Below are 25649 nucleotides of genomic sequence, written 5' to 3'. Positions count from 1 at the left end.
AACTAGGAAGTCGTGAGCAAAAACTTCATGGCAGACACGAACTAGGTGACAGAAATCTAAAAGCAGGGCTCCACGCATCACTTCCAAAGTAGACTCTGTTTGAGAATCAGCAATACTGGAACCACTCACACCTACAACTCCAAATGTGAAACAAGTTTCTACAACCGAAATGCACTTCCATTTAGTCTCCAGTCCTCCTCCCACCCCCCGGATATTCCTGAAGAAGTCTCATACAAGGGAATTCAAAAGAATGCCCGTCTCCTACTTCTCAGCCCGTATTTTGAAGCAAAACACGGATACACTGACACGCACCAGAGAGGAATCGCGCCCCCTCCTCTCCCTCCCTTCACACAGACAGCAATAAGAGCTACACAACAGACATAGAAATCCGAAAGCTTAACCACGCGCATTCCCTATGCGGTCTCAAGAGAGGGCAGGCTGAAACTCCGGAACTATGCTCACAGAACACGACGGATCTGTACTTCGCCACGCTGCTAGACACCTTCGAAAGCTACCCAGGGCTCAGCAGTTTTAAGAGGCGCGCGGCTGTGGCAAACCGCGTTTCCAAGGAGGTAACTCCGCGCCCGCCCTCCCCCCCTCCCTCCCCTTCCTCCCAGCGGCCTCCCCTCCCCACCCACCCGACTCCACGAGCCCCTGAGTAAGCTCTGACTCACCAGCGCTCCCGGGAGCGGGAACGCCACGACCCCCCTCCCCCGTACCCGACGGATAAGGCCGCAAAGCGCCGCCCGGCCGGGCAGCCCCGTGCCTTTCCCGCGCACCAGGCCCGCCGGCCCCCGCCAGCCATCCCGGGCTCCGGCAAAGCCCGCGCCCGCCCTTCAGGCCCGGCAACCGCGGGACGAGCGGAGGGACGTGACAGGGCGAGCGGGGAGCGGACCACACCGCGGCCATCCCAAGGGAGGCCGCGAGAACGCCGCTGGCGGCGCCGGCTGGGCCCGCAACACTCAACTCACCTCTCTAGGAGAGGAGGCGGCGGCCTGCACGGAGGCGACGTATCTCTCCACCTCGGGCTTCGTGCGCCGTATCATGGCGCCGAGCCCGGCCGTCCGGCCGGCACTCGTCGTCACTGACCCCACCGGGCCTCGCCAGGAGAAAGAGGAAGAAGAGGAAGCGGCGGAAGGCCGGCACTCGCGCGTTACGCAAGTTCCCGCTCCACACACGGCGCAACGCCCTCCAGCCTCTGATCGCGGCAACGCGCAACGTCACAGCTCGGGGTGGAGCGGCGCTCGCGCACCCTGAACGTACGCGCACGCGCATGCACGCGCACCCCGAACGTACGCGCACGCGCGGTGCGAGCGGCCGGCGCGCGGTTGGTTGCGGTAGCGGGGGGGGGTTGGGTTGCAGAACGTTGGGCCGCTCGGCGCGGGCTGCCGCGGCGCTGCCGGTACCGTCCTCGGCCTGCGTGAGGCCGTGCTGAGGTGTTTTCCTCACCTGCCGCGACGCGGTGTTGCGTCACCGCGACTGGCAGCGTGGGCTTCCTTGCTTGCACTTGCAGGCGATGGAGCTCCGTGCTCCGGGCACCACGAGTAGCAGAAATAATTTGCTCCTGCCAGAAGCAGCTTATGAGATGGCAAGATGTGCAAAGCCGGTGTGGAATGAATCACAAATCTACCCCGACTGCGATCGCTCAGCCCAAAGGCGTCGTTTGGCTGCCCCGTTTAAGACAGTGTTTAAGCGTCAGAGTGCCAGTATTATGTGCCAGTATTATGGAGGACATCCATTTGCATTAAAACTGATGACAGTGTATGGGCCTCTGTGTGTCGTTCTGCCTGAATCTACCTGGGGGTATTCATGAACCTGGCCACCTCTTCCTTCCCTCCCTCCTCCTAGGGGCGGGATGTGACAGTGCCACAGCTACGCGGTGCGCTCGTTGAACACCTCCAGGAGCAGTGACTGCATCTCCTCCCTGGGCAGCCTGTGCCAGCGCCTCGCCACTCTTTCCGAGGATGACTCTTTAATAACCCAACCTGACCCTCCCGCGGTGCAGTGCGAGGCCATTCCCTCTCATCCCGCCTCTGGGAGAAGAGGCCAACCCCCACCTCGCCACAACCTCCTTTCAGGTCATTGAGGAGAGTCGTAAGGTCTCCCCCGAGCCTCCTCTGCTCCGGACTGAAAAACCCCAGTTCCCGCAGCTGCTCCCCGTAAAACTTGTGCTCCAGACCCCTCACAGCTTCGCTGGCCTTCCCTGGACCCCCTCCAGGGTCTCAACATCCTTCTTGTAGTAAAATCAGCCTCAAAGCACGTGCATATCTATGTGAAATATTTAGGGGACTGACAGGCCAGGAAGTGAGCTTCAGCACCAGACTTGTAATTGTGCAGGTTGCCTAATTGCTATCTTACTCCATGGCTCTGTTTCACACTTCTTTTAATTAATGGTCTTGATGACAATAGCCACGGTTATTACTTCAATGACTTCATTGACTTCCAAAGACAGCTCCTGAAAGAACAGCATGAATTTGAGCAACATAGCACTGGGGAAATGTAGTGGAATTCCGAGGTCATAGCGTGAACCAATACGTGAGCACATGGGTGCCTGGATGCTTCCTGGAGCACGTGTGCAGTCTGAGTCTGTGCGGGTTCCCCTTCCCCCCGCCATTTTCCTGCGGCATGAGAGTACGAATGGGAGAAGGCTGCATCCCTCAGCTCGCCCCTTTTTCCAAACTGTTGCTGGGAGGGATGAGCTAATTCCTCTTGGATATCTTTCCCTATAGCACCTGTGTCTCAAATAAAGGTGGTGACATTTTGGTAAGCCAGGCAGCCAAATATCTTTAAAGGTACTCAATTATAAGCCTCCTAAAATAAACACCGTGGCATTTCTGAACAATATCATGGAATGGTTTGGATGGAGAAAGACCGACCCTTTAAGTGAAGTTTTGCCAGGGCAAATCCTGGGATTCCTAGGATCCCCCTATCACGGGATTGCTTCTATTGTTGAAAAATGGGGCCCCTGCCAGACGGAGGAAATGTCCAGGAGTCCCCAGCCCGCCTGGCTGAGTATTTCCGTAGTCTTAGCAAAAATCTGCTCACTACTGAGAACGAGGCTTAGCTGCCTCCACGGTGGCATGGCCACTGCTGATGGCCTTGAAACCGGCTAAACGTAACTGAAGAGGCTCTCACTGATGAAAGTCAACTATTGCGTGACCGTGTTGAAGAACTGGAAAGACAGGTCACAATTTTGACAGGGAAAAAGCCTAATCCCATCATTCCCCTACAGAAAATCCGGAATATCTCTAGAAATTACAAGTGACCCTATACAAGAGAATCCACATAAACTGGACTCTGTAATTGAAAGGGCTAAAAGGTTGGATCTTGAGGCTCCACTAGAGCTACATCCCTTTGAGATCTGACCAGCTGTAACACAAAAAATGAAAAAAATGCAGGGTAGGCTGGCAGGGGTGCCCCCTGACCAGTGGCCCCCTGCCACTGCTCATACACGGCAGCTGAATTAATGGATCTAGTACAGCGGTTTAGACAAAAATCGAGAGCGAGCGTGCCAGCGTGGCTGCTCCAATTATATGACAAAGGGGGCAGAAAGCATTGCGATGAATGGATTGGAGACTTCAAAATTTGCATCCATTACCACTCACCCTGCCCTCAGGCAAAGACTAAATGCAGCTGTCCAATATAATGAAGAAAATCATTCATTGATTAAATGGTTAATGGCTGCATGCCATATAACATGTACAGATAAGAGTGACATACCGTTAAATACTGGCCTATGGTCCTCTATGGAGGACTTGCAAAACTACATTTGGGAATCAGACATGAAGGAGGCAATCTGTGAGGAGGATTTTGAGAGCCCGGATTTGATGAAAGTCAAGTCAGGTTTCAGCAGGAATGAGGGATCTCATCCTGCAGCAAGCTCCACCACATCAGTATGGTACTTTGGTTTCCATACTGAATCCCCTAGTGGCCTCAGAGGCCATAATGCAACAGGCTGCCCAATTGGTGGCAGATCTGGGGGAGACAGAGCACCTGCGGGCCAGGTGCAATGTCCAAATGGTGGTGGAAAAGTCGGATGTCCATCCACCACCACGACAGAGGAGACCTGCCCCTAAAGTAATTCCATCAGAACCCATCAGGGTCTCAAGAAAACAAATGTTCAATGACCTGATTAGAGCGGGACTTCAATTACAAAAGATCAATGGACAGCCTAATCAGGTCTTATTAGAACTATGGAAAGAATTACCAGACAGTCTGAGATTCCAACGCTCCCCTAAAAGGGAAGGTTTTGGTCTCGTAGAACGGACTCCACCAAACGCGTGCAATCTAGAGGACTTCATAGTGCCATCGAAAAAACGTAAACCTCCTCAGGTGGCCCGGGCAGCCACAGTCGAGCCATTAGAGGAAAAAGACTTAGGGATTGCAGAGCTGATGGCATGACAGAGGAGACAAAATTCCCCAAGACTAGGGTCTCTAGAGGGGACCAGAGAGCGTACGTCAAACTAACGATTCATTGGTCCCGAAACAATGTGCAGCAGGTTATGGCACTAGTGGGCGCCAACCCTTCCAGCCAAACTAGATGTGCATGTAACTCAAGAAGGGTTTGGCTGGGGGCTGTGGCAGCACCAGAGTTCCATTCAAATCTCAACTAGGTTCCGGTCACAGATTTGGCATAGAGCAGAAGAGAGACACAGCATGGTTAAACAGCAGTTATTGGCCACCTATTCTGCACTGCAGGTGGTAGAACCAATAACTCAGACAGCAGAGGTTATTGTTAAAACAACTTTACCGATTCAGGGCTGGGTAAAAGACCTAACCCACGTTCCTAAGACCAGGGTGGCCCAATCACAAACAGTAGCACGCTGGGTTGCCTACCTTAGTCAGAGAAGCCGCCTGTCATCATCTCCACTGAAGGAAGAACTGCAAAAGATACTTGGGCTGGTAACGTATCACAATGAGACACCTGAGGAAATAATGGTACTTAGTACACAGATAGATCCAGCGGAGGGAACCCAAGTAGGTGGTGAGCTGTCGCATACCATGCCTTGACAGAAACAATATAGTTCAAAGAGGGGAATGGACAAAGTAGCCAGTGGGCTGAGCTACGAGCTGCGTGGATGGTGATAACTCAGAAGCCTGGCAACAGCACACCGAACATCTGCACAGATAGTTGGGCAGTCTACCGAGGGCTCACGCTCCAGACAGCACAATCGGCCACTCAAGATTGGACGATCCACGCCCGACCTATCTGGGGTAAAGATACGTGGGTTGATATATGGCACGTGGCTTGGCACAGGACTGTACAAGATACCACGTCTCTGGACATCAACCCTTGCAGTCACCAAGCAATGGTGAAGCTGACACACTGGCTCTAGTTTGATGGTTAGGAGGCACATCAGCAGAAGACGTAGCCCACTGGCTGCATTGGAAATTATGACATGCAGGACAGAAAACCATGTGGGCAGCGGCTAAAGCATGGTGGCTGCCTGTACAGTTACCAGATATTGTGCAGGCACATCAGGTCTGTGATGCTTGCTCACGAATGAGACCAAGACCTCTGCCAGAAACTATGGCCCATCTAGCTAGAGGACATAACCCATTACAGTGATGGCAGATGGATTATACACGTCTCCCTCCTCGACCTAAGGGGGCCAGATATGCCCTAACTTGTGTTGATACAGCGAGAAGATTGATGTAAGCCTATCCTATAGCAAAGGCAAACCAAGCCTATACCATCAAAGCTCGAACTAGATTCATGGCGTCATACAGGACTCCTGAGGTCATCAAGAGTGACCAAGGTACGCATTTCACAGGTGCAACTGTGCAGGAGTGGACTGAAGACAACAACATTGAATGGCTGTTTCACCTGCCCTTTAATAGAAAGATATAATGGGATCCTGAAGTTCACAGGGTTCACCTGTGAGGGTGAATCCCTCACCTGTGAGGGTTCACAGCCCTTGCAGGGATGGACCAAGAGGCTTTATGAAACCCTGCGAGACTTGAATGAGACATGGCAGACCCAGTGCTTTAAGAATGTTGCAGGCAACTTGGGCCTCCCTGCTTAGGATACAAATTACAGGCAAGGACACCTCGCCACAAGTTGGTACCATGAATAATCTTCTGCTCCCGGCTCCTGAGGACCTAGAGCCCGGGAGACACAAGGTAAAATGACCTTGGAAGGTGCAAGCAGGACCAAAATGGTGTGGTCTCCTTGCACTTGGGGGAGATTGGTTGAGAGGTTGGGGGGATCTGTTTTGTGTCCAGTTTTGGGCCCCTCACTGTAAGAAAGACATCGAGGCCCTGGAGCGTGTTCAGAGAAGGGCAACAAAGCTGGTGAGGCGTCTGGTGCACAGGCCTTGTGAGGAGCGGCTGAAGGAGCTGGGATTGTTCAGTCTGGAGAAGAGGAGGCTCAGGGGAGACCTTATTGCTCTCTATAACTACCTGAAGGGAGGTTGTAGTGAGCTGGGGGTCAGCCTCTTCTCTCGTGTGACTAGTGATAGGACTAGAGGGAATGGCTTCAAGCTGCGCCAGGGAAGGTTCAGGCTGGACTACTTCTCTGAAAGGGTGGTCAGGCACTGGAATGGGCTGCCCAGAGAGGTGGTGGAGTCACCAACCCTGGAGGCGTTCAAGGAACGTTTGGGCATTGTGTTGAGGGACATGGTTTAGTGAGAACCATTGGTGATGGGTGGATGGTTGGACTGGGTGATCCTAGGGGTCTTTTCCAACCTTGGTGATTCTGTGATTCTATGATCAGTAAGCCCTCCAGCAATCAGTACGTGGCCAGCAGAGGTAGTAGTTGACACCTCTGTTTTCATCGCAAAGGGGACATTAATCATGTCCATGTGGCAAATTAGAACCCCCCCCTCTGGTACCTGATATAGTGATTCAGCCACAGATATCAGGTCAAAGGGTGCAGTATCGAAGACCAGGACTCAAGCTGTGGTTTTGTGATTTTTGTTGTCGGTATTCCGCATCAGAACATCGTGTAAAACAGTGGGAGCTAAAGAGTTAATGCTCCGGTTCCGTGAACTGCCTTTTTGGGCGTTTTGGGTCCTCGAAGGGGAGGGGAGCGGCATTCCCGGAGGACCTGGCAGGCAGAGGAAGGTGGAGCTCCTGGCAGGGCACCGGCCGCTCGCTCTCTCTCCCTCCCTCCCTCCCTCAGTTTCCTGCGGAGAAAAGCACGTGCTTCCCCTGCAGTCTGCTAAGGTAACAGCATATCGTACTTGGACACTCTCTCTCTCTCTCTCTCTCACTTTGTTCAATCTTGTTGGATTTAGTAAATTACCGTTCCTCCTCAGATCGTTGCCTTCGGTTTTTTTTTTTTTTGTTTTGTTTTTTTGTTAGACCCACCTGCTATCTCCGTACCCTTCCCCCCCCCGTCCCCCTCTCCCGGAGCGCAGGGCCCGCCCCGGGGCCAGCTGCGTTGCAAAAGGTGGAGCAGTTTTTTCTTCCCCCTCTCTCCTTGTTTCTTTTTTTTTTTCCCCTCTGTGCTTTTTTGCCCCCATCACGGACTCAGATCTAGAGAGAACTCTGTGACAAGGACGTGCCCCGATACAGGTGGAGGTGTTGACTCAAGACCGAAATAGAGCCTGTATCCTACCGTGGAGGGCAGATATCCCCCCCTCGTACCTATTAAGCATGTTTTACTCCCCTTGAGGTTATAACTTCACTGGACAGCCGGCAGGAGCAACACCACTCCAGCGTGCTCCAGAGGCCATGGGGAAACATAGTAACAACTACGCTGAACTTTTGGGAAGGGCGATCATGAATCAGAACTGCTGCTGGTCCTTGAAGAAGATAGGCCTCCAGAAAGAACATCAAATACTGGCCCAACAGAACCGTGGAAAAGACTGCCAGTAATTGCCTTTATTGTCTGAGCATTCTGCATCGCGGCAGGCATTGTACACGTGGCACGATGCACACTGTGTTTTGAGCCATCGAACTGCCGGAGCTCACCCCCTACTGGCTCAGTCACTGGTTCATGTTGTGAAGGAGTGGAGTATAGTGGAATTCTGAGGTCAGAGCCTGAACCAATATGTGAGCATGTGAGTGCCTGGAGTGGGAGAGGTAGGGGGCTACAGCCACCCTTTCTGTCCCAGCGACGCTTCCAGGAACGCGTGTGCAGTCTGAGTCTGCGCGGGTTCCCCTTCCCCCCGCCGTTCTCCTGCTGCGCAAGAGTACGAATGGGAGAAGGCTGCATCCCTCAGCTTGCCCCTTTTTCCAAACTGTTGCTCTGGAGGGATGAGCTAATTCCTCTTGGATATCTTTCCCTGTAGTGCCTATGTCTCAAATAAAGGCTCTGCCGTTGCCTTTATTTGTTCTACAGGAAGCAAGAAGAATAGATGACCAAACCTCCCCATGAAAGTCATTGAAGACTGGAATGTGTTGCCCACAGAGGCCTGTGAAATATCTCCTTGGAGATGCTCAAAACATGGATAGGTAAGGCTTTCAGTATTGATGCAGCTTTGAAAGTCACATTGGCCCGGAGAAGATGTTTGGACTACCTGGAAGTCCCTTCCTTCCGAAATCTTTATGGGATGCTGCATGCTTTGAAGCCCCAAGACAGCCCTGGTGCTATTTGTGGGGTCTGAAACACAGGCTTGTGTTAATACCACAGAAACCACTGCCTTGCTGCTTCTGCACTGTCAAGAACAGCACCAAACATTATGCGTTAGGACTATGCCCCAGGACTGCCACAGAGCCCAGGGGCAACTGATGGCTACACACTGTCTGCAAGGTGTGGATGTAAGGAGGGCCCGTCTCGTGCTGCAGGAGCCAGGTTGGATGTCTTGCTGTCCAAAGGTTTCTGAGGTACACTACAGCTTTTGGGTGCTTCAGCTACTCCCGGTTTTTTCTGATCTGCTTTCTGAGGTGATGAAATACTGTCTGGACTTTTTCTTGGAGGACTGAAGCTGACACCAAGGAGGGAACCAGGGGCTGAAGTATGTCCAAACGGGAATGTCTTTCCATTGCTGAAAATGCTCTTCACAGATTCAGATTGAAATACAAACTTTGAAGGAGAGACTACAGTTTTTCTTAGCATTTCAGAGGAACTTGATGCTTCTGATGCCGCTGTAGAAGCTTTAGAAGTATCATCACTACAGCTGAGGTCAGTTCTTTCCCTGCTGGTTTCTTCCAGTCCAGCCACAGCGTTCTTACCACAAGGAGATGCTTTGGCTGTATTTGAACGAGAAACATGCGGCATTATCAAGGTGCCTTTCTCATGGGCTTACTTTGCTTCATCAAAAGCAAGCTTATATGAGTCTGCAACAGTGGTAAAGGCAGTGGACGTCAAGCTGCCTTTGCTATCAGATTCACTGATCACACTATAATTTGAGAGCTGAAAGACGGAGTTCAAGACCCCTAGTGTTGACACGCTAGACTCCTTGGTATCTTGATTTGTTGGGTGAGGTGGCTTTGGTCCTTCAACTGTCCCCAGCTGCCAAATTTAGCTTCTGAAAATTCTAAAATTTCACAGGTATTTGTGGAGTAGCCTGGTTCAGGTAGTGGTGGATTTGTGCTCACCTGTGGAACACCGTAGCTGTAGTAATCATCAGCTCCATGAGGAGAAACGATTCCGGCAGCAGGAGCATCAAAACACAAAGGTGTACCGTAGATGTCTTGAGGAAACACACAAGCAGAAGTGTTTTGCAGAGGAGGCGTGCGGATCGGTTGCTGATAAGCATATATATGTTGCTGAGGTGCAAGTCTGTTCATGCCATAGATGGGTGCCTAAAGAAAAAACACAATTACTTGGTTGCGGAAAAGGAGTAAAAGCTCTTAGGACGCTAAAGCCCATGCAACATGTTCTCTGAATAACAAGGTGTACTTTAAAATGAGATTTCAACTCTCATCAGTTTAAACTAAAAACATGTTCAAATCTTGAATGGTAGCTGAAAACATAGACCGGAGAGAAGTGTAAGCTAAATGGACTAATTTTTCTTTAGTATCAAAAAAGTCAAAACCATCAAGATCAGCTGATAATGGGTCTTTCTGCCTGTCTCCAGCAGACCTCCAGTTTAGTACATGCTATCTAGGGAACCGCAGTTATATCCAGCTACACGCAGTATCAAAACCAGTCGTTTTCAATAAATCAGTAGAAATGGCTGGAGCGGACACATTTGTCCTCACCTTTGTGGATGTTACATTGGTTGCAGCAGTTCTTAGAAGATACTGCGAGTTATAAGCAGGTGATTGGCTATAGTAAACAAATGGGCCAGTGGTAGCAACTGAAAAGGAACACCAAGAAAAAAGTTTATATCCAATTATTGTTACTGACTTGAATGAACTTTCCGCAGGGATCACTTTTACTCATTCATCTCAGAACACTGCCGAAAGGATTTAAGAAATCTTACTCCATTTACCTACGTGTTTAATTAACAATTCAGAATCAACTCACCCGTTAAAGGAGCTTCATGAAGATTTTGTGCTCTCTGATAACCATCTGACACAGTATCAGTTCCAGAGCTTTCAGCAGGCCAGTGATGAGATGACACACTTGCAGTGGATCTATTACGGTTCATTTCCCACATTTCATTCTACTGAAGATAGTGCTTCAATTAAGAGAACGTAAACGTATTACACAGAGATTTGAAGAAAACCTGAGGAACGACCCCTACGCTCCATCCCCACTTAAAAGCACGTTTGAAGTCAGAGGAAAACAAACAAAAAAAAACAAAAAAAAAACAAAAACAAAAAAAAAAACCAAAAAAAAACACCCAAGGGTTAATTGCTGCAATAATCCACGTTCTGCCCATGCTGTACAAAATGGAGACCGTTCCCTGAAGCTAGAAAGAAAAAACCCAGAACCAAGAGGACAATAGCTAAGCTGAAGAAAGCAGAACTTCCTGCACATGCAATCCTCAGAAAGATTACCTCCTATAACTGAGTACCAAATCAGAGTTTGTAGGCAACACAGTTTTACTCTTGCACTCCAATTACACACATGTTTACGGCAGTTATCTTCACTGCAGCTGTTCTGCATTGAATATAGCGACAAAAGTTGTTTACCTTTAAAGCTTCCACTTGCTGACACAGCATTAGGAGTAAGGACTTCTGATCTTCAGCCCACTGAAGGAGAGCCTTAGAGGAAAACTGGAGAAAGAAAAAAAAAAAGCTTATTGAACTTTGAGTTTGTATACAAACGTAACGCTTCCCTAGAAGAGTAACTGGCTAGCGTACCTTGCAGGTATTAGTTGGGGAGAAAGATAACTTCTTAGGTGATGGAATGGAATATTTTACTTCCAGGTGTGCAGCTCGTGCGATATTTCTGGAGGCAAGACTTTGCTTCCCCTCATTCCCACCAAGCTCCTGGATCACTGCGTTCAGCATCTCCATTACGGTTTTAATAGATACCGGCAGCTAGAAATTTATTTGAAAAGCACGTCATGACTGCAATCCTTCCTCAGAGCAAGAGACTGTGTTCTGATCTATGGCTGAACAGTTCACAAGGCTTTCTTTACAATCCCAGGTGGTTTTTTTGTTGCTTTTCCCCCAGGAAAGCCCTACGTCTGTTAGAATTAACGGAAGAGGACAACTCACACAAGCATTAGCTCTATTTGGAAACAATCAACCTCACTAAGAAGACAGGGAGCAAAAGCTATTTGTTTACACAAAAGCTCTCATCTACACAGAGTCAAAAACATTTCATAACCTGATACCTTCACAGAAGCAAGTTATGTGTCTCAAGGGAACACAGCAAGTTTAACTGGCCACCAGGCAAAGTAAGACTTGAAAGCAAACTCTTTCAATCTGCAACAGTAAGCTAAACCATGCCATCTCTCCAAACAAGCTGCTAAGCAGGAATTACTTACTTTGTCAGCTACTGACGGATCAGAGGAGCTTTCATCAATGATCTTCATCAGGTAATGCTTTCTTTTCAGAAGATAGGTTTTGCATTGTTCTTGTTCTTCTGGCAACATACCATCCTTCTCAAGCTCCTCTGCCTTTCTTTGGCAAAGCTAAGCAACAGTATATTGATTAATAAGAATCGGTCGGAATGCAACTGAAAGAAAAGCATTCTGAGGTAATGCCATTTATAAACTTACAACGGCAAGATTCCAGTACGCAACCACGTTCTTAATAGCTTCAAAAGCTAATAAAGCATCGTCAGTTTTGCCTTCAACTGCATCCAACATTGCAATTGCCATATGTGCCTCTTCTTCATAGGCTGCCACCTGAAAGACCTATGACCAAAGCAAAAGACAAGTCAAATAGAACATCGATGGGGATACTTGGAACAGTCAGTAACTGTAAACATCGAGGAAGTAATCAGATAGGAGGAGGTCACTAACAGTACCAGTTCTCCTGCATTACAGGAAAACAGCTTTTCAAGAAAACTGGCACTAAGGGAGTTCAGTGTCTTCCAATCAGATAGTTTTAAAACTAAGGAAACCTCAGCAGAAAGATACCACTAAATCTCATCCTTAGCAGTCTAACAGCAACACCACAATTCAGTCATACAATGCCAAAAAAAAAAAAAACCCATCATTACAGAAAACCAACCAACCAAAAAACAAGCTCACAACCAATTTATCTGTAAGCCTGTGACATACAACCCCTCTTCCTCTCATCTCTGAAGAATCAATCTGTACCTGAATGTCCACACTATGGAAATATTTGAAGAGAGGATCAGCAGGTTCAGGAATACTTTGGTGCTTTTGGCTAGTTTTCAAACTAAGCCAGGTTTTCTCCAGTAGTGGACACTTCTTCCAGTGTACTCTTTCTGGTCATAAGAGTTAAGGCTAATGCCCTGTTGAAGAAGAGAAATTTAAAGTATCTCAGAAAATTCAAATAAAATGTTAACCATACTACATTCTCTTCTGATTTTATTTAGTCTGTTAAGTTTGCAAAATTCGAGAAAAACATACGGTACTTACTTACGAACGATCTGAGATCTGAACTTACTGTTTTTTGCAGGCTTCTTGCCCAATGTATCATTAAGACAGGCTGAAGGCTGTGTTTCTCCCAGACTCGCAGAGTACTTAAGCCACGCTGTACAAGAAGCTTCAGTTTTGTTGCCAATCCAGTCTGAATATCAGAAGAAATATTCCTCAATTAACAATTCCTCTTTTTCATTAGCTCACATGTCATTTGATTGAGGAATATAACAAGCAGTTTTAGTCCCAAGCTAGCTCTTCTCTACAAATATTAGAAAGGTAAAGCCCATTATTAGAAAGTTCTTAAGCATCTCACACCCCGACAGCAACAAAGCATCCTTGGAGATGCTCAAAACTTGGATAGGTAAGGCTTTCAGTATAGATGCCGCTTTGAAAGTCACATTCACCTGGAGAAGATGTTTGGACTACCTGGCCTAACAGTCCCTTCCTTCTGAAATCTGTATGGGATGCAACGGGCTTTGAAGCCCCAAGTCACCCCTGGTGCTATTTGTGGGGTCTGAAACACAGGCTTGTGTTAATACCACAGAAACCACTGCCTTGCTGCTACTGCACTGTAGCATAGTGTTCACTATCAGGAACATGAAAAAACAGCAGCAAACATTATGCGTTAGGGCCCCAGGACGGCCACAGAGCCCTGGGGCAACTGATGGCTACACACTGCCAGCAAGTGTGTTACATTACATGAAAAGAGGAGAGAATATATTCTGGGAGGAAGATGTGCCTCATCAACTTATTTTCTTTCAGAAAACCTGGTGACAGTGCCAGTCCGAATATATCCAGAAGAATCAAGCTGTTGGTTATCAAAAAACGACAATTCATTTTTTAAACCTAAAATCTATAGCGCATACTTAGGACAGGTATATGTCGCCTTTAAGTCAAGGCAGTAAACGAGTTTCATATACAGCCACAGATAGAAGCATAGCAAAGGAAGGCTGCCTAGATGCTTTGCCACCCATCTCAAGCGCTCATGTAAGAGAGGTGATGCAGGATTTAATAACATAGCCTTTACTGATGACACTGGAAAGCTGTTTTTTGCTTGCTACAATATAATTACATAAAAACTGTGTCTCTAATATGGGAAAAAAAAAAAAGGTTTGCACGCTTGGTAACACAGTACCATCAAGAATTCCTAAGTAGCGGTATTTATGACAGAAAAGGGAAAAACAAATTTTCATGGACAGACGTCAATAGGATAAAACAATCCCAAGCATACTACAGTGAATTCTGACCATTTGTGAGCACAGTTCTTGAAGATGGCTGAAGAAATAGATCCTGGGAGGATCAAACCTCACATATTTGCACTCACAGAATCTGTTACTTGGGAGGGACTCTGAGGCCATAATCAGATAACAGATTACGATGTAGGCCTTTCATCTCAACACTATCCATTCACTCTGTGAGCACATGTATACGGATTCGTTGATAAACAGACCACCCTTCTGTCAACGCACCTGAAAGGTTTCTGGCCCTGACACGCACCAACACAAGTGGGCCACAGCGCAGTAATCTCTGAGGAACAGGCAGCTGAAAGAGATGTAAATTAGTAAGTGGAGCAAGAGGGAGGTACAGGCACATTTTCTCAGTGTTCTTCATACGGCTTTTGTACCGTAACAGCTAAACCTACAGCAACATTTAATACCTTAGAGATAACCACCCATACGTTTTGAAGGCATCGCAGCTCTCGACTGACTTACTTGAGCGTTAACTTAGTGTTGCAAGTTGAACAAGCGAAACAGTTCACGCACCACGCCTTATTCAGAGCAGACACAACTAGAGCAAGGGAAAAAAAAAAAGGGTAAATCATTAGCATTACCAAAAACATTAAGAGTTAAGCTCACATGTCTGTGAGATGGGAAGAACGATCATTTGAATCTTCTGGCAAGCATTAAGGCCTGCAACAATAACGTGGCAAGACCTGGAAGGCACACCTGATCGTTGCACAGTGGGACTGTGAAGCACAGATAAAGCTGACTCTGAGGGCACGCAACTCCGTTCTGGAGAGAAAGCGTTTACTCTTTGTTCCGTATACCTTCAGTATGTTTCACTTTATGTTTCAGTATACCTTTGCACCTTTCCCTGCCAAACGTTGCTCTCTTTTCAACCTCAGACAGAGGATTTAGGACAATGTTCTTCTCCTCCACTTTGTCAGCAGCAGACAGAACCCGATCTTCGTAAAGCCAAACTTCTTTTCCCACACTACGGGGCAAGCGCATCCACAGATGCTTACATTTATTCCACTGCTTGCCAAAATAATACGAGCCAAAGGAAAGCCTGCTTACAAGAGATCTCTCTAATGCAGTCAGTCTCTTAATAAAACTGCTGCCACAAGCGCTTGCTTCACCAGATAGAGAGAGGAAAAACAAAACTGGATACTCATCATTTGTGATAGCAGTGTCAAATTTGCGTGCAAAAATGAAAGAAGAAATGTAGAATAATTGAAGATGCACAATGAAAATAATTACGACTTCATTATCTGTTCAGTTCAGTGACTGAAATGTACAATACTGAGAGTCAGATTATATGGCACGACAAAACAATCTCTCCTCCTCAAAGTTAAGATGCTTCCAGATGTGCCTTCACAGGACAGATCTTTACAGGTACAGTTCCTTCCTGGTTTTGTGAAATTACTGTCAGCCTCTATTTTCAAAAGACAGGTGCCTGTGACAGATAGGTGAAGATCTCCACGAACCAAACTCAACAATGGAAGCTAGGCACTTAAAAAAAAAAAAAAAATCCTTCACAAAGCCCACCTACATTGTTCAGTATCAAAGTATTTTTCCAAATCTGTGTCACAATCCCTAAATTCATTTGAGGAGATGCCTATGTGGTCGTTCTCACAGCTGTACGTGTCCCTTTTTAAAGCCGACAGAGGGACGGAGGAAGCGTCCTCTGCATCTCCCAGCACCCCTGGCCTTTGCTTATTACTAAAAGGTTTCCAGCAGACCACAGTTCTCCTCAGCTCCTGTTTCCTCTTCCATCATCACAAAACACCTGCTGTAAGGTCTTCTTCCCATTTGGCCTCTGACTAATTGCATCTATCTCAATTTCTCGTAGAGAGAATGCCTCTTTCTGGCTTAATGGGAGCAGTCAGGGATTCAACACAGGACTTTCCTCCCACTTTTTTTTGGAGAGAACTTTCACCAAAACGTAACCTTAAGAAAACAGCCAGAGAACTGCTTACCATCTCCTTCAATCACACGATTGCAATGGAAACATACATCACCAAACAGCTGAAGAGAAAGGAGAAAGAATGAAGTTTTAAGGTAATGATTTTATTGACAGTAATTTCTCAACTGTATTTCAATAGCTTTCCTGTTTATTTCAGCTTAAAGAAAGGAGAACGATGGCAAGCCTGACTTGGGTTTCCAATTCCATCTTGCATCACCTCATCACAGAAAGTCTTTATAATATTAAAGATGAAAACATTTCTTTACATCTGCTTGACCCTCTACAAACATGGGTTTGTTTTGCTGTTTCCCTAATTCTCAACACTGGAAATTCAGCAACGAAGAGTCACATACACACTTTTAGCAACCGCCCAGCTGAACATCTGTACATCCATTCAACACACAGCTCTTGCCCGGTGTACGTTCTTGCTCTGTCACGACTGCAATACTATTGCTAATAATGGCACCGCATTCATTGCCTGCAAGGGATGCCAGCAATATCTCAATCACCTGCCCTTCATCGCTGAGAAATTCAGGATCCATCTGCAATTAGCAGGCGCCCTACAGCTCTCATATGTAATCCTCCTTTATTTATCCAAGCAAAGATGTGTACGTGACACCTTGCACTTGGCTCCCAAAGAAGAAAGGTCTATCCATTCTGATGCTGGACTGCACAATCAAGGGAGTCTGGAGGGAAATGGGACAACTCCATATACCCCTTCTTTAAATGCAAGCGGTCGCTAGGTGGTGTCCTTGACAAATCTAGTCTTTGTTGGTCTTCAGCAAGCGGATGAAAGAGCTGCTTGATGCAGCGTACCTTAACACACAGTCCTCTTAGAACTGCAGCTGTAGGGAAGACCACGCTACTCAAAGGCTTTGTGTTAAAGCCCAGCTCCTGACTGGCAAATTGTCTTTATCTTCTTGGGGAAAAGTGTAGCTGCTCTGATCTTACGGATGTGTAACAGCTTGAAACAGCTCCACGTAAGCAACGCTAAGCTTGATGGACAACTAGATTCTGATTAGCCCAGCTATCCTTTGTGAATTACCTGCCGTTTTCTTCTTTCAATGCAAAACTTACCTGTAGAGAAACCCACATGAACTGACGGCAGGGGAACGCCTACTAATGAGCTTTATGCTCACAGGCGAACTAAGTTTCCGGAAGAAAGCAGAATCTCCCTAATTTTCCATCTCCCGTGAATCAAATCTTTTCGTGAGTTTCAAAATTACAGTTCTCAAAAACACGCAGCCTTACCTGATTGTAGTGGGTCTCACAATATGCCAGGCCTTTTCTCTCATAATGACGATGACCCAGGAATGGCTTTTCACATTTGGCACAAACAAAATGCTATGAAGAAAATTATGGATTTCTTTTGGATTACTTGTAAATAATGGCATTCTTTTTGAGAAAGCAAACAAACAATCCCTATACTGAATGTGACCAAAGCGTACTGAGCTAGCTGCGTTTAGGTTTACACTGGTGAAAGACAATGCGTCAGCTGACGTTTACCTCCACGTGCCACTGTTTGCCCATAGCATTCACCACACATCCTTCAATTGGTCTTCTTCATGCTCCGCAGGTGGGGACGCCCATTTTGTCATGGCAGGGTAAACAATATAATTCTCCCTTCAGCTCACGAGCATCAGCAGTAAGTTCCTTCCTGTTCCAAAATTCATTAATGGAGAGCATGAATAAAGGAACTGAACAATTGCAACTCCAGAGCTTCTGTAGAGATCATTTAATTTTTAGCACTTGTTTTGCTAACTGTATTTGGACTGCAGTAACGTATTTAGCAGCATCAAACATGACAGTTCAATATGATTATTTCTTTAATGAGACTGATCGACTCCACAGTAAGCTGAGAAAAGCCTGCTAGGTAGGATGCATCAGATCTCTCTGAAAACAGCGACTGAACTTTCCGCAAACAGGTTAGAAAGCTCTAGCCATGCCTGCCTTATATTCTGGCTCTCTTAGCACCAGTTTCTTTTAGATTTACAGAAATGTAACCGAAAGGAAAATGCAGTCCTCTGCATTTTCCCCATGATATCAAACATCAGAGCAAGAAAAATCCAAGCTGACAACAGCACTGACACAAAACTACAGGTTGTTTTTCAAATCAGCCTCTGCTATGATACTGAAACGACAGCTTCCTTTGTACCAAAAAATAAACAACTAACAACGTGTGCTATGTCGTTACAGTGCCCCCGATCCATGCATCAGTGGGGGATGTAGAAACATGCAGCTACATAGACTGCAGCTGCAGAAGCTGACAAAACGAGGTGAGGGAAAGCTTAAGAGAAAAACATACTTTGGGCAACTCAACTAAAAAGAAAGAACGGAGGCAAGATAATGACCGAAGCAGCTGAAGATGACCACTTTTCTACCCTTTGTAGCAGAAAAATAATGTCAGTCTTCTTGCTGCCATAAGCAAGTTTGTCTTTCATCACTCCCCAACACATCACCTGTTGTTTGAATGGGAGGTGCAACTCTACCACCCCAAGAGACGTAGCCACACACATATCTAGCAGCAAGGCACTCAGAACTCATCCCTTCTGCCTGTTGTACGGTACTGGTTTCCACTTTAAAATGGAAATGGGAGAAGCAAATAAAACCAGCATTTTTTTTTTTTTTCAGAAAGCATCCTGTTTTCTTTTGTGGAACTCAAGTTACCTGCAGTTTGCACAGTTGAAGCGATCGGGGTGATAAGGATCATTTTTGAAAATGAGAGGTTGTTCATCAATAATGGCATGGCACTTCTGGCAAATGTACTTCCCCAGGCCTCGGGCTTTTTCCCTGTTGTGGCAAGGATGGCAGAGATGTCTGAAATAATATAAAAGAGGACAGGTAAGTACCGGCACCTGTTACTATGGTAAAAAACAGAAATCCAACGTCTAACAGAAACTCATTTCTATCAGTTCTTTTTTGGAGGAGAAGAAAGGCTTTACAACAATTTCTTTGGTAGGCAAGCCAAGTTCCGGAGAAGGCGTATTATTTTATTTTCTATCACCACAGAAGGATCATTTGTTTAATTCCTTTGAATTTCATGCCTTACCCTCACAATCACTTAAAAATTTAGATTGGAAGCTGGATGACAAGACAGGCCCTAATTCTGTAAATAACTACGTGCATCACATGAAAAATACAAAGTCAATGGCTACATAGTCTACTTAAATAAAATCCGTGAAGGATCCCGCTGAAGGGAGAGCATTTATTAATGACAAGGGTGATAAAATGGACTCACATTGGGAACCCATGTTGGGAAAAGCCTAAAATACATCGGGAGCTCAGCTTCCCAGTGCTGCAAAAGGCTGAATCCTGTCTCTAAGGAGAAAATAACCAATGAAGGCCTCACAGCTGCATATCCTCCTCACTTTATGTGGGCAATATTACTGGTTTTTAACATCCCTCAATTAATGCATTCTCCAAAGCTAAAGAAAACTCGAAACAACTGGAGAAATACATCACAGGCAAGCAGTTCTGGTGGGAGAAGTGACACTGAAGGAGAAAAAGAGACGGTAAGGCAAGAAAGAAAGCCACAGAAGTCATAATATGATTAACAGATGAGGAAAGGCAGGCAAGATGTTGAAGAAAGAGGAAGGTGACACTCTACAGGCTTCATCAGATTAGCTGTTCCAATTAAAAGGACACTACACACTGTTTATTTGTGCACTACTAGTCTTGTTTAGTCATTCTACTAACGTGTGATTAAGTTACACTTTTACAGGAAGGTAAACTAGATTATAGGCACTGCAAGCTTCTCATCTCAGTAGGCACGCTAAGGTTCAATACGAAATCGAGACATGAACAACTGTGTTAAGCCTCACAAAGTTACATAAGGCTACTCCAACTTCAACTAATCTTTACTTAAGCTTAAAGTTCTTCTACTTCCTAAAAAGCTCTGTCATCACCTCCTGGTAAATTCTGTGACACGTGAGCAGCCTCTGTGGAATCTGCCTCTTCACTGCTAGCAGCTGACTGCACAAATACCGCTGCTGCTTCACTGCTTGACGGAGCATGCAATTCTTCCTTACTTGGAGAGACTAAGTCAGTAACATTAATAAAACAGTAAGCAAATAAGCCAGGAGAGCCTAACATTCAGACCACATTAAGTCTGGACACTAAGAATAACCACTCCCTCCAAAAAAAGCCACATTTCCCCTCTCCCCTCCCTCCCTCCCATGTTATCAATTTCTTCCCTTAATTACAATTGCAGTGCAGAAAAATCATGATAGTAAGTTCGCAGACTCCAACTTTCCTATAGTGCTACTCATGTTTCACAGCAGCTAACTAACAGGGATTAAGGGAAGTGAACTGGGAAAAAAAACCCAAGAACTGTTGTTGGAAGGTTTCAGACACACTCTTAACACACACACACACACACACACACACACACACACATACACACACACTCAAGTTCAACTTGACAGGAGACTGAAATACCTTTGAAGCAGTGCGATTCCAAAACAAGCACCACATCCCTTGGAAAGCGCTCTGAAATCACTTCTCTCTCACACACCTGCTAGCAGGAATTCTACTAGCCAAAGCTGTTGCTGCTTTAGGAGGTAAAGCTGTTGCCTTTCTCTCCCTGAGAAACTTAAGAGCTGAACCTTTGTTACAGTGCCAGAACAGACTGGAGACACAGCCCAACAAGTCAAGTAGTTTTGAATCTGCTGCATATTTTATTTCTCACTAAGTGGAAATTGTCTAAGGATAAGACTGCTAATTTATTGCCTAAACTTGCGTAAAGCCTTGACTCGTACTTTCTTTCTTTCACTTTTAACTTCTTTCTGAGAGCCTTCTGGACCGGCATCCTCCGCATTACTACTAACGCCACAGGCAGACGTAGAAGGGACCTGCGGAGTTTCTCCTTCAGCCTTCTCCTCAGAAGGTTTAGTTTCCGAAGCAGTAACACACTCCCTCTCCAATTCCTGTTTGACTGGGCTGCCTACTGCAAAGAACAAAAATTTGTGGAAAAGAGCTGATAAGGCAGCTTAATGCTGGGATCATTTTTGGCATAGACGTTATAAAGTACCCGCATGATACTCAGAACATCTTAAATTTAGAACTTTTGAAACAGCATCATTATTTAATAAGTCACACATACAGGGTAACTGAGGAACTGCATATCTGTAATACTTTGGTTTTCTGTTGCTATCAAAGAGCCTCCAGGCAATAATGGGGATTTCACTTTGGCAACTGCCACTACACCTACTAGCTTCCTTTGACACTTACTTCCATTTCTGACAGCTCAATACATGCCACCGTTTCTTAGTAGACAAAAACCTCGCATCCTCAGAAAATAAACCTCACTTATAGATCTGCCCAGATCGAGTTATGAAACACGGATATTTGAGGCACAGCCAAAATAACCATAAGCACGTAAGCAACCAGATTCGCTCTTCCACACTTGTGATAGTGGTGATCTTGTAGTTCTCTGCTACTGCAGCAACAAAAACAAAGCTCTCAGCCTTCTGAAATTTACCTAGCTCTTCTGGTCAACAGAAATACCACTACTGATTTCGCTATGTCACTTGTTCCCCATCCCTCTCAACATAAAGTAGCTTGTTCAGTACACGCAGAATAACCGTGACAATCCAAGGTTAAAGCTAAAGATGGAAAGTTACTGCAAGAGAATGGAAGCAGAGAAGAAGGATGTACCCTAGTTTGAGGGTCACCTGTATGGAGAGCCTTTGTCTGTTTGCTTGTTTAGATCGGCAATTTAGAAGTAAAAGTTGAAGAGAAACACATACGTTAACTAGTAATAAGAAGCAGTCCATAAGCACATCAATATCCACGTACTGCCTGTTCCTAAAAATAGAGAGGTGGCTTTAGAGTGTCAGCCCAACACGCTCCAGGATAGGCGTGCATTCAGCTGTGCAGCAGAATTTAAAGCTCATTTCTCGTAGAAAGAAAGCTTCTTTGCCAACTTGATGGCGCAACACAGTCCAAGTGGAACCTGGAGCTTCAGACAGGAACCACAGTACTACTCGCTTCCCAAGGAACGCTGATTTTCCTGCTTCCACTACTTCCTTCCAAGAGCGTAAAAGCAACGTGAGTAGTACTAGAGAAAAAGCAGTACCCACAGTTCTAAGTACCAGTTCAATTTCAACACTGCTTCTAAGCATTCCTTCCCTGCTTCTCCACCCCAATTGACTCCCTTCGAATACAAGTTAATTGCTTCCGTCTCCTCGACAGCAGTCCTATAAAGTCATTTTAGATCTCAGTAGCTCTTCCCAGCCTACATCCAAAGGGGATGTACGTACTGTAAGGTTCTTGAACAACAGATCTGAATTCTTACGATGGAAAGCTAGAGATGATTTCATATTCTTTATCAGAACCTTACACACACACAAATAAAATGTCCAACTCCAGCTTCATAAAGATCCCGAAACCCTACCAGCAATTCTCTTCCTCACTACACGGCAACACTGAAGCCTGCAGAAGGCACCTTTGTATTTCTATGTGCAAATACCTACAACTTCACATTCACTTCAGTAGAAAGTCTACACTTTGAAGATTCACAGACGTGCATTACAACTGAAAGAAACTCCATAGGATGAAGACAGAAGAAACAATACAGTGACCAGCATTCCTAAACAACTGACATGATACAGTAACTGACAATATGGGATATATATGACAATATGTGACAATATATGATAAATGACTGACAATAAACATGAGTTGCACACTTGAATAAATTCCGAGTTCAATGAACACTCACCTTGTTCCAGAATTTTAAACGAGAAGTTGGAGGGCCCATCTCGTGCTGCAGGAGCCACGTTGGCTGCCTTGCTGTCCAGACGTGAGCTCCTGCTTTTGGGTGGTTCAGCTCCTCCCAGGTATTTCTCCCCTGCTTTCCACGGTGATGAAACGCCATCTGTGTTTTTTCTGGAAGAATTGCAGCTGACTCTAAAGAGGGAGCCGGGGGCTGCTGTATTCCCAAATGGGAATGTTTTTTCATTGCTGAAAACGTTCTTCATGGACTCACATCGAAACACAAACTTTGGAGGAGAAACCACTGATTTGGTTGGTGTTTCACAAGCTAAAGCTTTCACGGCAGCCCCACAAGCTTCATCACCGCAGCTGAGATCAGTTGTTTCCCTGGGAGTTGCTTCCACTGCAGCCACAGCGTTCTTAGCACGAGGACATGCACTGGCTGTATTTGTACGAGAAATATGAGGCGTTATCAAGGTGCCTGGCTCATGGGCTTGCTTTGCTTCATCACAAGTTCGCTTACATGAGCCTGCAACATCCTGCAGTTTGAACCACACTGCCAGCAGCACTACTTTCCCTTCCCTGACTGCAAATCGCAAGCAGTCCACACCCATGCTCTGTCAGATCCTCTCCTTTGCTGCATACTCAGACCTGCTGCTATTCTGTGGTCAGCACAGAGTTTTACTACCTGTCTACCAATCCTGCAACTGCCACTACACCTACTACCTTCCTTTGACACTTCTATTTCTAGCACCCCATAAATCCCACCCGTTCTTAGTACTCAAAAACTCACATCCTCAGCAAAGCAAACCCCCTTTATAGATCTATCCAGATTCAGTTATCAAACACTGATACTTGAGGCACAGCCAAAATTACCGTAAGCATGTAAGCAAGCATACTCACTCATTCTTCCGCACTTGTGTCTGTAACTATCAAAACCACAGAGCTGTCTTTATCAAACTTTTTAAACATTTAAAGAATACACGTACTAACTCCAATAACACAAGTCAACTATCTGCACATAAGCAGACACTTTTTCCACGCCCCAGTCTTTCAAAGCATCTTGCAAAGCTCAGCTCCACACAGTCAAAAGAGAGGCAGAAGACTGAGGGTAGGAAAACAGTGTGATGCTCTTGTTTGGAGGCCCTCTACAATGCACATCGGTGCTTCTAGCACTATCTGCCTCAGGAAATAGCAAGTTAGCCTAAGTGTCCTCCAGAGTAGAAATACAATGGCCAGCATTAATGACTGACTCATGAATTGCACACTTGAATAAATTACTAGTTCAATTAACACTCACCTGGTTCCAGAATTTTAAATGAGAAGTCGGAGGGCGCAACTGGTGCCGCAGGAGCCATGTTGGATGCCTTGTTGTCCTGACGTGCACTCCTGCTTTTGGGATGTTCAGCTCCTCCCAGGTATTTCTCCGCTGCTATCTGCGGTGCTGAAATGCCGTCTGTGGTTTTTGCTGCAGGGTTAAAGCTGACGCCAAAGAGGGAACCAGTGGCTGCAGTATTCCCAAATGGGAATGTTTTTTCATTGCTGAAAACGCTCTTTACAGATTCCGATTGAAACACAAACTTTGGAGGAGAAACCACTGTTGGTCTTGGCTTCTGAGAGGAAAAAGCGTTCGCGGCGGGCCCACAAGCTTCATCACCACGGCTGAGGTCAGTTGTTTCCCTGGTGCTTGCTTCCATTGCAGCCACAGCGTTCTTAGCATGAGGAGATGTATTGGCTGTATTTGTACCAGAAATATGAGGCATTATCAAGGTGCCTGGCTCATGGGCTTGCTTTGCTTCATCACATGTTTGCTTACATGAGCCTGCAACATCCTGCAGTTTGAACCACACTGCCAGCAGCACTACTTTCCCTGCCCCAACTGCAAAATCACATGCGGTCCACACCCATGCTCTGTCAGATCCTCTCCTTTGCTGCATACTCAGACCTGCTGCTATTCTGTGGTCAGCACAGAGTTTTACTACCTGTCTACCAATCCTGCAACTGCCACTACACCTACTACCTTCCTTTGACACTTCTATTTCTGGTAGCTCAATAGGTGCCACCCGTTCTTAGTACGCAAAAACTCACATCCTCAGAAAGCAAACCCCCTTTATAGATCCATCCAGATGCAGTTATCAAACACTGATACTTGAGGCACAGCCAAAATTACCGTAAGCACGTAAGCAAGCATACTCACTCTTCCGCACTTGTGTCTGTAACTATCAAAACCACAGAGCTGTCTTTATCAAACTTTTCCAACATTTAAAGAATACACGTACTAACTTCGATAAGTCAACCATCTGCACAGCGGCAGACAATTTTTCCACGCCCCAGTCTTTCAAAGCACCTTGCAAAGCTCAGCTCCACACAGTCAAAAGAGAGGCAGAAGACTGAGGGTAGGAAAACAGTGTGATGCTCTTGTTTGGAGGCCCTCTACAATGTACATCGGTGCTTCTAACACTACCCACCTCAGGAAATAGCAAGTTAGCCTAAGTGTCCTCCAGATTTAAAGATTCAACTGCAGCATCTAAGAAATTAACCGCTGTGTTTTCAGACATACCTTGCCATTCCCTTCTTTCTTCTTCATCGCTGGGGTACAGTCTATCGTTACGTGTCTTAGCGGCTGCTTCACAGTCTTCATCTTAAACACAGGAAACAAGTATGAGTTCTCAGGGATCTTCCAAAGACAGAGAAGTCTAAATTTGTTAAGCTCTTCAGACTCACAAGCCTGGTTGAGCACACAAGACTTGTGCACGTATTTTAAGAACCTGACAGAGCACCAAGTAAGCTTTCCTTCCATTCCTAGTTGCATACTGGTATAAAATAAAACAAGTGCTGTTCTCGTCATTTACCAGTCAGAGCAAGGCCTGCACACACACACACTACCAGTTCAATCCCAAAAATGCA

General features: G+C 46.0%; 1 protein-coding gene and 1 pseudogene across 22 annotated transcripts in view; both read right to left on the bottom strand.

Annotated features, from left to right (window-relative positions):
• LOC776067 (E3 SUMO-protein ligase RanBP2-like) overlaps positions 1-25649 on the bottom strand; it is a 68353-nt gene that overhangs the window by 27609 nt on the left and 15095 nt on the right. For 4 of the 22 annotated variants that reach the window (XM_040662507.2, XM_040662510.2, XM_040662512.2 and 1 more), the window contains 3 exons: positions 24043-24477; positions 22750-23184; positions 20786-20973 (listed from right to left, as the gene is read on the bottom strand). The exons of 6 other annotated variants lie outside the window; for them this stretch is intronic. In XM_040662507.2, the coding sequence (XP_040518441.1) occupies positions 20786-20973; positions 22750-23184; positions 24043-24477 (1058 nt within the window). Of the gene's footprint in view, positions 1-971; positions 1201-10360; positions 10501-20785; positions 20974-22749; positions 23185-24042; positions 24478-25302; positions 25420-25649 lie in introns of those variants that run through there. 12 more of the 22 variants (XM_040662511.2, XM_040662518.2, XM_040662516.2 and 9 more) reach the window with 6 other exon arrangements.
• LOC107051983 lies at positions 11903-19428 on the bottom strand (annotated as a pseudogene).

The sequence above is a fragment of the Gallus gallus genome, chromosome 1 (assembly GCF_016699485.2).
Source record: "Gallus gallus isolate bGalGal1 chromosome 1, bGalGal1.mat.broiler.GRCg7b, whole genome shotgun sequence".
Classification (NCBI taxonomy): Eukaryota; Metazoa; Chordata; class Aves; order Galliformes; family Phasianidae; genus Gallus; species Gallus gallus.
This window is presented reverse-complemented; position numbering and strand designations above follow the sequence as displayed.